Source organism: Anomaloglossus baeobatrachus, chromosome 7, assembly GCF_048569485.1.
Source record: "Anomaloglossus baeobatrachus isolate aAnoBae1 chromosome 7, aAnoBae1.hap1, whole genome shotgun sequence".
In the NCBI taxonomy this organism is placed as follows: Eukaryota; Metazoa; Chordata; class Amphibia; order Anura; family Aromobatidae; genus Anomaloglossus; species Anomaloglossus baeobatrachus.
In genome coordinates, this window is record NC_134359.1 from 219306130 (window position 1) to 219318781 (window position 12652).

General features: G+C 48.9%; 1 protein-coding gene across 1 annotated transcript in view; it reads left to right on the plus strand.

Moving 5' to 3' along the window:
- Positions 1 to 1822: 1822 nt before the first annotated feature.
- HAPSTR1 (HUWE1 associated protein modifying stress responses) overlaps positions 1823 to 12652 on the plus strand; it is a 30758-nt gene continuing 19928 nt past the window's right edge. Inside the window, exons 1-3 of the mRNA XM_075317908.1 lie at positions 1823 to 2271; positions 3460 to 3540; positions 12243 to 12518. Of these exons, the coding sequence (XP_075174023.1) occupies positions 2076 to 2271; positions 3460 to 3540; positions 12243 to 12518 (553 nt within the window). The 5' untranslated portion in view covers positions 1823 to 2075. The remainder of the gene's footprint in view (positions 2272 to 3459; positions 3541 to 12242; positions 12519 to 12652) is intronic.

Sequence of the window (12652 nt, forward strand, 5' to 3'; positions counted from 1 at the left end):
TCTGGAATACACTACTCCAGACAATTCAGGTCATTTTCAGTAATCACAGTTTTAAGTGTGCAGTAAAAATATATCTCATTAGTTATAGGCAGCACGGTGGCTCAGTAGTTAGCACTGCAATCTTGCAGCGCTGGGGTCTTAGGTTCAAATCCCACCAAGGGCAACATCTGCAAGGAGTTTGTATGTTCTCCCTGTGTTTATATGGGTTTCTTACAACACTCCAAAAACATACAGCTAGGGACATTACATTGTGAGCCCCAATGGGGACAGAGTTGCCTATGTATGTAAAGCTCTATGGAATTAATGGTGCTATATAAGTGAATACATATTATTATAGTCTCACTAATCACCTCGCTAATTAACTGTAACTGAATTGTAAAGTATTGTGGAATATGTTAGCACTATAGTAGTACAATTGTTATTAAATGTCACTTTCTGCACATTCTGCTGTGCAATGACAGGCTGTGGGCACTGGAAGGCCCTGTACACTAGTACCACTACAGCTAAACCCAGCACAGCACCACTACCACCGGCCCAGCACCCCTCACACTAGTACCACTACAGCTAAACCCAGCACAGCACCACTACCACCGGCCCAGCACCCCTCACACTAGTACCACTACAGCTAAACCCAGCACAGCACCACTACCACCGGCCCAGCACCCCTCACACTAACCACTACAGCTAAACCCAGCACAGCTCCACTACCACCGGCCCAGCACCCCTCACACTAGTACCACTACAGCTAAACTCAGCACAGCACCACTACCACCGGCCCAGCACCCCTCACACTAGTACCACTACAGCTAAACTCAGCACAGCACCACTACCACCGGCCCAGCACCCCTTACACTAGTACCACTACAGCTAAACCCAGCACAGCACCACTACCACCGGCCCAGCACCCCTCACACTAACCACTACAGCTAAACCCAGCACAGCTCCACTACCACCGGCCCAGCACCCCTCACACTAACCACTACAGCTAAACCCAGCACAGCACCACTACCACCGGCCCAGCACCCCTCACACTAGCACGACTACCGCTAAAACCAGCACAGCACCACTCACACCAGCACCGTAACCGCTAACACAAGCACAGCTCCACTAACACCGACACAGCAACACTCACACCAACAATACCAGTACAGTACCATTACCCCAGTACAGTACCATTATCCCAGCACAGCACCAGCACTAACAGCAGCACAGCATCAACACAGTTACACTACCCCAGTAAAGCACCATTACAGCCAGCACAGCACCTGCTCAACCACACTTCCCTAGCAGAAGCACCCCTACCCCCAGCACAGCACCATTACACAAGCCCAGCACCCCTACCCCAAACGCCACTTCGCCAGCACAGCACCATTACCTAAGCACAGCACCACTACCACCAACACAGCACCATTACCTCAGAACAGAAGCACTACACTACAGCACAGCAGCACTATGCTAAGCACCACTACCCGATACAGCAACATTACCAGCACCACTACACACAGCATAGCACTACCTCAACACCACTTCTCCAGCACAGCAACATTCCCCCAGCACAAGCACAGCAGAAAAGCATTGCTCCTCCTGTAAATGCCAGCCATAACACTGAGATTCACGCACATGCGCCGTTTTGACGTTCGGTCTTAGCTCAATCAAGCTTGACTGAAGCACTCCTCCCTTTGTGACGTGGCTTGACATGCAGCAGTATTACCCAATCAAATGAACGTCCTAGAGTTCAAAGAGGCCATTGTACCAATCGTAACGAGGGAAGCCGCCAGGGGGCAGTGTTTTTACGCTAGCAAGTTTTCGCCGAGCTTTCACATAGCGGCAGGTCAGCAGCGTCACAGGTTCAGTTTGTTTGGAGTCAGCACGGAGGAAATATGGGGGTGAGGTAGCTGGCGGGGCGCTCTAGTCTCACGTCGTCGCTCCCTTCCGTACGTGACTTCAGATTCATTCTTAGAGCGCGGCGACGAGAGACCGAAGACGAAGGGCGTCAGCTGAGCGCTGTAACAGCTCACCGCCCTACCCCGGAGGAGGAGGAGGGGGAGAACAACAGGCCCGGGGGACGGAAGAAAATGGAGGACAAGAAAGAGGAGGGCGAGGCGGAAATCCAGGAGCACGGCCCGGAATACTGGTTCACCAAATGGGAGCGCCAGTGTCTGGCGGAGGCCGAGCAGGAGGAGCAGCCGGAGGCCGACGCCGAGGACGGGCAGCACAAGCTGTGGCACCTGTTCCAGAACTCTGCCACCGCCGTGGCGCAGCTCTACAAAGGTCAGTCCCGGGGCCGGGCCAGGCGGAGGCCTCACGGTGCTCCTCGGGGGCCGGGGCGGCACCTCCGCAGCCCCCACCTCACCCGCCACAAGATGGCGCCCTGGCGGCTCTCCACCGGGCTCTGCCCCTCCCTGTCACCCCAGGGGCGCCGCGCAGGGCTCCGTGCCCGGAGCGGACAGCTGTGCGCCCGGTCACCCTCCCCGGCCGGAAGTGACTCCAAAATGGCGTCTGTTGTGAGTGACGGCGCCGTGCTGCCCTCTGTGCGGCCCTGATCGGCGGCAGCACGTCTGATGCCTCCCCGGCCCCCGCTCCCGGGAGCCCGCACTGTGCCCTGCACAATCCATCAGCCCCAACCTCCCCCGGGCACTACTATCCCAACCCCGGGCCCTGCAATAAAGTCTCCTCCCCTGCAATAAAATGGCCTACCCGGTGCCTTGTTCCCCTGCCGCCCTGCTCCATCTCCAATTCAACCACCGGTGCCCTGCAACAAACACCCCACACTCCTGCCTACCACCGGTGCCCAGCTCACCTGCCTCCCCTTCCCACCCGCTGATGCTCCCTTGCCCCCTGGAGTCCAGCTCAACCACCCCACAACTGGTGCCCAGCCCCCCTGCTGCCCAGATCACCGGCCTACCTCTACCTCCTACATTTAACCACCAGTTCCCTGCAATAACATATTCACCCCCCCCACCCCCTTCACTCCTGTTTACCACCGGTGCCCAGCTCACCTGCAAACCCGCTGATGCTCCCTTTCCCCTTGTTGCCCAGGGGGAAACATTCCCCCCTGGTGCATAGCTCAACCACCCCCCCAACTGGTGCCCAGATCACCGGCGGCCTACCCCTGCCCCTCCATTCAACCACTGGTTCCCTGCAATAAAATCCCACTCCTGTCTACCACCAGTGACCTGCTGCCCAGGTCACCTGCATTCCCAACCCCCCGCCCCCCCCCCCCCGCTGATGCCCTGCTCCCTTGCCCCCCGGTGCACAGGTCCCGTGACCTTCTACATCCCCCCCCCCCCCCGGTGCTCAGCTCAACCACCCCTCAACTGGTGCCCGGGCGGCCTACCTTTGCCCCCTCCATTCAACCACTGGTTCCCTGCTTCGAAAGTTGTCCTGCTCCTCATCTCCCCTTACCCGGCTCCCGTGCCGTACTCTTCTCACCGCTGCCTTTTTTTTTCTCCCTTCCAGATCGAGTGTGTCAGCAGCAGGGGCAGCCGCTGTGGGCCACCTTCCAGAACGCCGCCACCGCGGTCACCAATCTATATAAAGGTAGGCTGTGCATCTACGGTCACCTTGGGCAGGAGGGCACCCTAGGTCAGCTGCTGCAGAACCTCAGCACTAGGGCGCCCTCTACCGGAGATCATCCTGGTTTTCTTGAATGGGAAATCACATTAAAGTGACTTTCTAGTATGAGGGGTAAAAATGTCCAAAGGTAAAGGGGTCCTCTGCCGTGTCAGTGCCACCGCTCTGATCTGCCACATGTGAACCACCTACAGCCAAGTATCGTCAGGCGGAGGATCAGACTGGCAATGTTCATATAGCAATGCAATTTGATAGATACTTTATCTCCTGCCAGTCCACACCCTGCCTCGTTGGGCAAATTGTGTCTGGTCCTGGAAAACCCCCTATTTTCATTATAGGTGTTTATTGCCCCCACACAGTAAATGGCCTGGGTACCTCGTGTATGTGGGAACGCTCCCTGGTCACACACAAGTCGGAGGGTCTTGTTGGCGTCTGGTTAAATTATATAAAGCAACCAGCTCACATGCCTCGATGAGTGCACAGAATCTAAATCCAGTCCTACAAAGTGATCCAGCAACGCTTACAAAAATAAAGTCCCCTTAGTCCATTATTGTGGACGCATTTCAAGGCCTCTTCCTCTCACGTTTATCTTGTGTTTTGAGGTGAGCGGTTCTTAAACATCTCCACTATTATATACTATGGGGACACGTCTCCGTTACTAGTTTTTGGTGTGCCATCCTATTTTCTTTTTATATTGTAAATGGAATATAATGTATTAGAGCTGTTGGATCGCTCCTCCGTCTGGTTAAATGTAAGTGTTTTTAAACACAAGCTCCTGGTTGACTATTAGCGCTGGTTGGGACCCATTAAAATACCATATCGGGAATACTTTTGTATTTCACAATCAGATAGGTATGAATAAAGTATGGTCCCTGTGAATAGTAAAATAGTTACTGGTGGTTGCCAGTTCTGACTCCACTCTGGGCGACTATGCAATCTATGGGTGCAGGATGCCGCTGTTGGGTATCTGTTAGCCTCTTTTTAGGGTACGTGTTCTAAATGTGGCTTGTTGAGCCAGTAGACAGGATCTTTCTACGCTCCTATGGTTGGGGTATAAGTGCTTACACACTGTCTCTAGAAACTAGCAAAAGTTTCTGTGCTGTTTGTCCATCCATTGTTGTCGCTGGGATTTGTCATTTACCATATTTTTCCTTTTATAAGACGCACCCCAAATTTAGAGGGGGAAAAAGGTAAGAAAAAAAAAATTTATGTACCAGGGAGAAGGGGCAGCAGCGGAGCGGGGCTCACAGGAGGCAGGGGCGGTACTGGAGTACTGAAATACTGCGAGTAGTATAGAGGGGGCTCAGATCCTCACTGTGGGTGCTGCTCTGTGCGGGGCCGGTGAGTCACCAGCCATTATAAAGATGTCGGCGGTGAGCGCTTCAAATAATGGCGGTAGGAGTTGGCACGTGCGCAGATGAGAGCTTGAGATGAGCTACATCTGCACACACGCTGACCCTAGGTGCCATTATGTGTAACCCTGACCGCTGACCTCTTTGGAATGTCAGCGTGGAGCAGCCTAGCAGAGCGGCTCCACGCAGAGCGGCTCCACGCAGAGCGGCTCCACGCAGAGCGGCTCCACGCAGAGCGGCTCCGCCCGATGCACAGAACAGCGTCGCACAGACAAGCAACACCGCGGCAGCACAGTGCATTGCTCGGAGCATCATCTCTGCCTCCTTTGATCCCTCTGCACAACCCCCCATAAGCTAAATTCTGATTTTAAGATGCACCCCTCATTTTCCTCTTAAAGTTTTGGGAGGAAAAGTGCGTCTTACGGTGTTTCTGATTACTCCGGAGTCACCTACGGGCTGCCCATGCTCTGTCCTCTTGGTCTAGTATGGTGTATCAGTAGCATCTTCTCTGTTCTGCTCAGAAATCAACCTACTGTATGAAGGTCGTACATGACGGAGGTGAGATCCGCTTGAGGTGGTTCTGGAAACTTGTGCTTGTGTGGTTATCGTCCAACAACTGACTCGGGTGCAGACTTTTATTTATTTATTTTTTTGTTAGTGAATATAGATGGTTTGGGACTTGTAGCTGAGGATTTTTGGCTGAAGTCTTTCTACACGCCAATCCTACACTAAGCATTAACACTACTGTCTATGGGTTGCCCCCTTTCAAGAAAAAAACAACTTGCTGCAATCACGGTCACCATCGAGCCTCTGCTGCTCCTGAGGTCTGCCGCCAAGATTGTGAGCACCCCAGTTCTGCAAGTGTAGACTGAACGTTCCCCCTCAGCTCTGATTGGCTGCTGTGCTGTCCATGTGATGTCCGCGCTGCAGCCAATGCCAGGCAATGGACAAATTATTATGGAGGGCACTACTAATATATAGGAATCACCATAACATACGCTGAAAACACTTTGTATACCAAGAAGAAAAAGCCAAGTATACAAAAAGATCACCTTCAAGTAGTCCTTTTTATTAAGGTTACAGAAAAGCACAAAAAGCAAAGAGGCTGAGAAGGTAATATACACTCTATTCCTAAAACCCATTACCAGCACATGCAATATAAGAATTTCAGTTAAGGTATACCAGACTGGGATATCCAGGAAACATGGCCACATTTGGGGTGTAATCCCACACGTATCGCCGCTTGTAGCGGAGACTCACCAGGGGACCCAAAGATAGTTATTTTTATTTAGTTTTTTTAATACTAAACTGCAGCGGAGAACATGTATCTCCTGGACTTGACACTTACTGCTTATACCAGACTTAAAACGGACCTGTATAAAGTTAAAAGGCTGTTGTTGTTTCTTAATGAGTGTTGGCCTTTCTCTTCGGAGTTGAAAACAATTCTTTCTCTTATTTTTTAGTAATTGTCTGGCAGAATGAAGGTTGTAGAGGACTTTGAGATCTGTGGTCAGAGTAATCTTGCAGTTAGGCTGAGGCGACCCTGAAATAGCATTGTTTTTTTTTTTTTGTCACATGACTTGTGAGAATTGTTGCCACGTGACATATGTCACCATGTAGGTAACTGGTATACACAGGCTCAGAACTGTAGAGGCTAGTGGCCTCCATATTCACTAAGAGCTGGGCTCAGTGAACCAAGACTGGGGTGAACAAATGCTCAGACTGAGCTTATGAGGAAGTAACTTCTCACTTCAAGTTTACATTGTTGTGAATGTGACTGATAAAAAAAAATTCTGCTAACACGGTGTTGAAAAATCTTCATTATTTGTTTTTGCTTTTGTTGCTTTTCTGCATATACCGTATTTTTTGGACCATAAGACGCACTTTTTTCCCCCCAAATGTTGGGGGAAAGTGGGGGGTGCGTCTTATGGTCTGAATGTGGCTGCGGGGAATGTGGGTGGAGCGGGTCATCGGGGGCACGAGCAGGCTGTAGCAGCCTGCCGTGACCACGTGGACCCGCTCATTTAATATGCACGCCCATCCCCCGCCCATCATCCCTCAGCGCTGAAGCCGGCGCTGACAGGTGGGCGGGGGATAAACAGCCGGCTCGCATGATCACCCCTGGCAACTACGGCCTGGAGTGATCATGTGCGGCTGTATTCACTGCTCCCCGCGCGTCATCATCAGCGCGGGGAGCAGTGAATCAGTGAGTGTACAGTACTCACTGTTCCCTGCAGCATCGCTCGTCCTTCAGTCTGTGTCAGCGGCAGCGCCGCTGATTGGAGCCGTCCCAATTACCCTGCTGGATCGCGATCATCTCCTGTGTTTGTGCCGGCAGCTGAGTGGAGACTAGCGGCCGCACAGCGATGACGTCATCGCTGTGCGCACGTGTCCACACGCAGCGGCCGGGACACTGGCACAGACACAGGAGATGATCGCGATCCAGCAGGGTAATGGGGACGGCTCCAATCAGCGGCGCTGCCGCTGACACAGATGGAAGGACGAGCGATGCTGCAGGGAGTGAGGTAAAGTGAGGTGAGTATGAACGTTTATTTTTATGTGCCACAGGATGCGGCCATACACCAGGATGGGGGCATATGATGAGCCGGATGGGGGCATATGATGAGCCGGATGGGGCCATATGCCATGATGGGTTATATAGCAGGATGCGGCCACATGCCAGTATATAGCAGGATGCGGCCATATGGCAGGATTACGGTGTATAGCGGATGAGGGACATATACTGTATATACCAGGCAGGGAGGATCATTACCAGGATGCGGCACCTTAGTAGAGAATTTGGGGACATTACCCCCATAACAGTGTCAGCAGCAGATCCTCGCCCCATGACCACATGTCATGACCACATTTTTTGCTTAAAATTTTATTTTCCTATTTTCCTCCTCTAAAACCAGGGTGCGTCTTATAGTCCGGTGCGTCTAATAGTCCGAAAAATACGGTAGTTACTTTGTAAATCCTCGATAGCCAGTCCTTGCTGAGATTCTGTAATGTTGTTCTTTGGACATTTCCTATGGCAGCCATTTGTGGCGTAATGCAGAACCTGATACATTATTGGGGAGTGGACCTTCCTTTTGGAAGTGGTGTGGCATCCTCACATCCAGCTCTTGTGCAATCGTATACCAAGCTAGAGCCTTGACATTATAGGAAGACATTTTGAAGATGAGATCTCTGGCAGCTTTCAGATTAATATCAATTGTACAAAATGTTCTAACACATTGGGGATCTTGTTAGGTTTATATAACAGTAAATTTAGTGTCTTGGGAAAATGGCATTTACAAAACTGATAACGATGATGCTGTACAAATATCTGACACAACTTCTTTCTCTTCATATTGGGGAACTAGGAGCTACAACCTAATGCCTAGGCCTCAACCCTGCTGTAAGCTGCCAGTTTATCTGAAAGGGGTTAAACACTTTTGCTATTGTAAAAAAAAAACTCTAAAACTACTCACCGCCCCGAGTCCAATACCCCACTGCTGCTTAGGTGTGTTCTGGATGTAGCAGTGATGTCATGTTTTACCTCTATCCAATGACTGAGTCCAATGTATGTGCCAAGGAAGATGGCCCAAGCTGATGAGCTCACTGGTTACACAAAGGCCCAGGCAGAAGTGGAGAGTGAGCGCCGGACATGGGGAATATAGTTATGGGTCTGTTTTGGCTGAGACAGTCACATCATGTTGATTGCACACGCCACCGCTGAAAATTCTGTGGGGTTCATTGTGTTTTCCTGCGTTATTCCCTGCGGTATTTCGCAGTTTACCTGCGGTAATGTACATCGCTGCCTGCAGTTTGCAAGGAAGTGATGTCATTACAGGAAGAGGAAGCAAAGCAGAACACACACACACACACACACACACACACACACACACACAATCCTTTTATTTTAAATAAAACACAAAAAAGCCCCTGGTTCACCCGTTTATTAACCCCCCCGAAACACACAGCTCCGGCGTAATCCACGTCCTGCGATGCTTGCATCCAGCCGCGACTGACAGACAGCGCTGAATTCAGCCTCGCAACGAGACGGCAGAGGTACCCACAGGGCATTTCCCATGGCCGGTAATGTGAACACACTACAGCCGGGAGAAATGCAGCGTGTGCTCACAGGGACTCTGTCTATCTATCCCTCTATCTAACTATCTAGCTATCTCTCTATCTATTCTTCTATCTATTTATCTATCTCTGCTATCTAAGAAGGAAACTACCTTTTTGTTTTTTTTTGTTTTTTTTTCTTCAATGTGCTTTATTGCATTGAATGCATTAAAGCACATGTACCAACCCGCACGCTGCAATACCGCAGCAAACTGCGGCAAACCGCATGCGGTTTTCGGGTGCGGCTTGTCGCATTTTTTTACCGCGGGTGCGGTAATCTTTCAGTGCTTGTGGAATTTTCTTGAGAAAATTCCATTTTCCAGTGCGCACAAAGCCTAAGGCAGCTTTACACGCGGCGATTTATCGTGCCATCGCATGTGCGATTGCACCCGTCCACATTGTGCGTTACGGGTAATTTGTTGCCTGTGGTGCAAAGTCGTTAACCCCCATCACACGTACTTGCCTCCAAAACTACCTCTATGTGGGCGGCGAAAATCCCCTTTCTGAAGGGGGAGGGACGTTCGGCATCACAGCGACGTCACACAGCGGCCGGCCAATAGAAGCGGAGGGGCAGAGATTAGCGGTACATAACATCCCGCCCACCTCCTTCCTTTTGCATTACCGGCAGATGCAGGTAAGCTGCAGTTCATAGTTCCTGGGGTGTCTGTCAAACGATGCCGGATGTGCTTCACTAAGGACGTGACCCCGACGGCATATTGTTAGATATATCGTAGCGTGTAACGGGGTCTTTACAGTGAGATTACTCCGGTATCATGTTCAGCTATGACTGACTGGTTTAGTCATGTTTATAAGTGCAGGCCGAATAGAAGTGGAGGTACTCTGATATTTCTGTTCTTTTATATGGGGGTACTCTGATGGTTTTTGTTCTTTTATATGGAGGTACTCGGTTTCCATTCTTTTGTATCACTCTTGAAACGCTTTCACGTTACAAAGTACAGAAGAAGCATAAATATTAAAGTACACATGTGATGGAACAGAAGGAAAGTCTGCAAAATCCAGTGTTCTGTCCATAATGACAATTCTATGTGGAGGGGAGCGTGTGCTGGAGTAGTCAGGGGGATACACTTTGGATTTATAACTTACCTGCTATGTGAAGGTCATGTTGACTTCACGTCATGTGAATGTTACATGGTCTTTATAGTATATAGTGGGGGCATTATGAAATCTCTGTAGGTTTTGTGTATGAACAGCATCCACATTGGATATATATCAGCCAAATCCACTGATCATGGTCTTGTGCATGCTGACTCTTAATGTAGACCCCCTTCTTTCCTGCTGTTGTCTCCACGGAGGACTACACTAGAGTGTAAAGTGGAGAATATATTGAAATATTGCTTTACTTTGTAGGTTGATTAATTTTTTTTTGTCACCACTGTCATGCAATTCATCAGCCAAAGAAACTTTGTATAATTTTTTTTTTTGTACAGGAACAACCCCCGTTTTTTGAATTCCCCCTTCCCCTGTTTTTATTAAAATGAGAAGGTATCCTCCCAGGCTTGTGGTGTTTGTCTGCACCTAGAGCTGTCTCCTGGTGATCTAGTGAATGGTCACGTGATTTGGTGGCCACTGATGGGCTGTAGTGCTAGTGATCTAATGTCACTACATTGCTAGGGATCCTATGATCTTGCATCTTGCTCTTGCAGTGGAGGAGCAGATCCGTTTGGAAGGTGAGGTTTTTTTTTTTCCTTATTTTATTCAGCGCACTAGGGACGTTCAACCCCTTTAGGGCGGTTTATGTTCTGTAGTTATTAGACGCTGTGGTAAATATGGACATTGCTTGGAGGTTCTAAGGATAGGTTATGTTCTTACAGTTCATAATGTGTCATACAAATTTTAACTCCTTAATGACTACCGATACACCTTTTACTGTCCAGCCTATATAAGCAGCTGTACTCTATAGCAGACGCTCTATAAATGTATGTCCCATACAACCCCTTGAACCGTTGTGGTACGATTATTTGAAGTAAAGGTATAAACATCCAAAGGTTGAAAACTTTCTATTTTTTGTTTTTTTAAATTGTCAACTGATTTTTCATACACCTATACATGGTAAACTAAACTTGCCACAATCCTAAAATACAATGTATCACAAATCTCATCACTGGAATATGTTGAAGAATTTCAGAATTTTTGCCACATAAAGTAACACGTCAGATTAGAAAAATGTGGCTGTCAGTAAGGGCTAAGACCAGCAGAACAGGGTGAGATACTAGACTGTATGGGCTCCTTCCAGGTATGATGTCATGTATGTCACGTGATAGGAGTGTTCAAAATGCAGCCCCATGTTTCCAGACAAAGTAAACCTTATCATGGAGTTGTTTATAATGGAAGTGGGTGGAGGATGGGGGGCAGAATCCCAGCTAGGAGGAAAGGGGGGGGATTCAGAATCCCAGGTGGGAGGAGGGGGAGTGAATCCCCCTTGCATGATTATAGAGGACAGGAGGAAACATTGCCACACCCACGAACCTGGAAGTAGCCTATGCATTCTAGGCCTAAAGTGCGACTTTAGGCCTTTTGTATGTAGGGTAGATTCTTGTTTTGAGGTCGTTGGATGATGATTTGGTGGCAGATCTGTTTGGCGTCTGGGAAACTGAAGTTCTTGTCCTAGAGAACTGTAAAAATCCCAGGTCTTGCATGTAAAGAGCCTTATAAAATCTTGAGATATTGGAGACCTGTGGCAGTCCATGGCAGTATAAACTGATGTGGAAGCATCCGCAGCTCTGGCCTCTCCAGTCGGGGTTTGATACCTTTTATCCCTTAATGTCCCGCTTTCATTCTCATGGCTTTTGGGCAGACCAGCAAGCTCTTCCTGCAAAGTATGTTGCTTAGGGGGAAGAAGTGTTGGTAAAAAACATTCCCCACCCCCACCTGGGCACACTCGGTGTCCCAGTTACTTTGGCAACGGTTCTGCTTTCAAAGCACACAACAATGTTCTGTTTTTAAAATGTGTGAAGTCTGCAGATTTCTGTGAATCCAGAAAGTGAATAGATTAACGAATAGGGTTTTCATTTACATAACTAAAATTCTTCATTCTCTATAAAACTTTGATTACAGTCTGAAAATAGACACCAATCTATTGTTTTGCATTGTACCACATGGATTTTACCTGTTGTTCTGTCCTAAATGTATTACAAATGAGTCTCTGCCTTTTTCAATGATGTTTGCCCTCTGTTTACCTTCTAGAAAGCGTGGATACTCATCAGCGGACATTTGATCTTGGAATTCAGGTTGGCTATCAGCGCCGCAATAAGGATGTTTTGGCCTGGGTGAAAAAACGTCGACGAACTATTCGTAGAGAGGATTTAATAAGCTTTCTATGTGGCAAAATTCCACCTCCACGAAACTCGCGTGCACCACCAAGGCTAACTGTGGTGTCACCCAACCGGGCTTCTCCTTCAGAAACTGACTCATCTGTAGAGACTGATTTGCAGCCATTCCGAGAAGCGATAGCTCTCCATGGTAACTGTCAACTTCTGCTTTTTCCTCTTTATTGTAAATCGCATTTCATAGTTAACACTTCATGTTCATGAAGAAACTTTGCTAATGCTCACTTTATGGGAAGGTGAAGAAAGGCAGCCATATTAACTTATAGA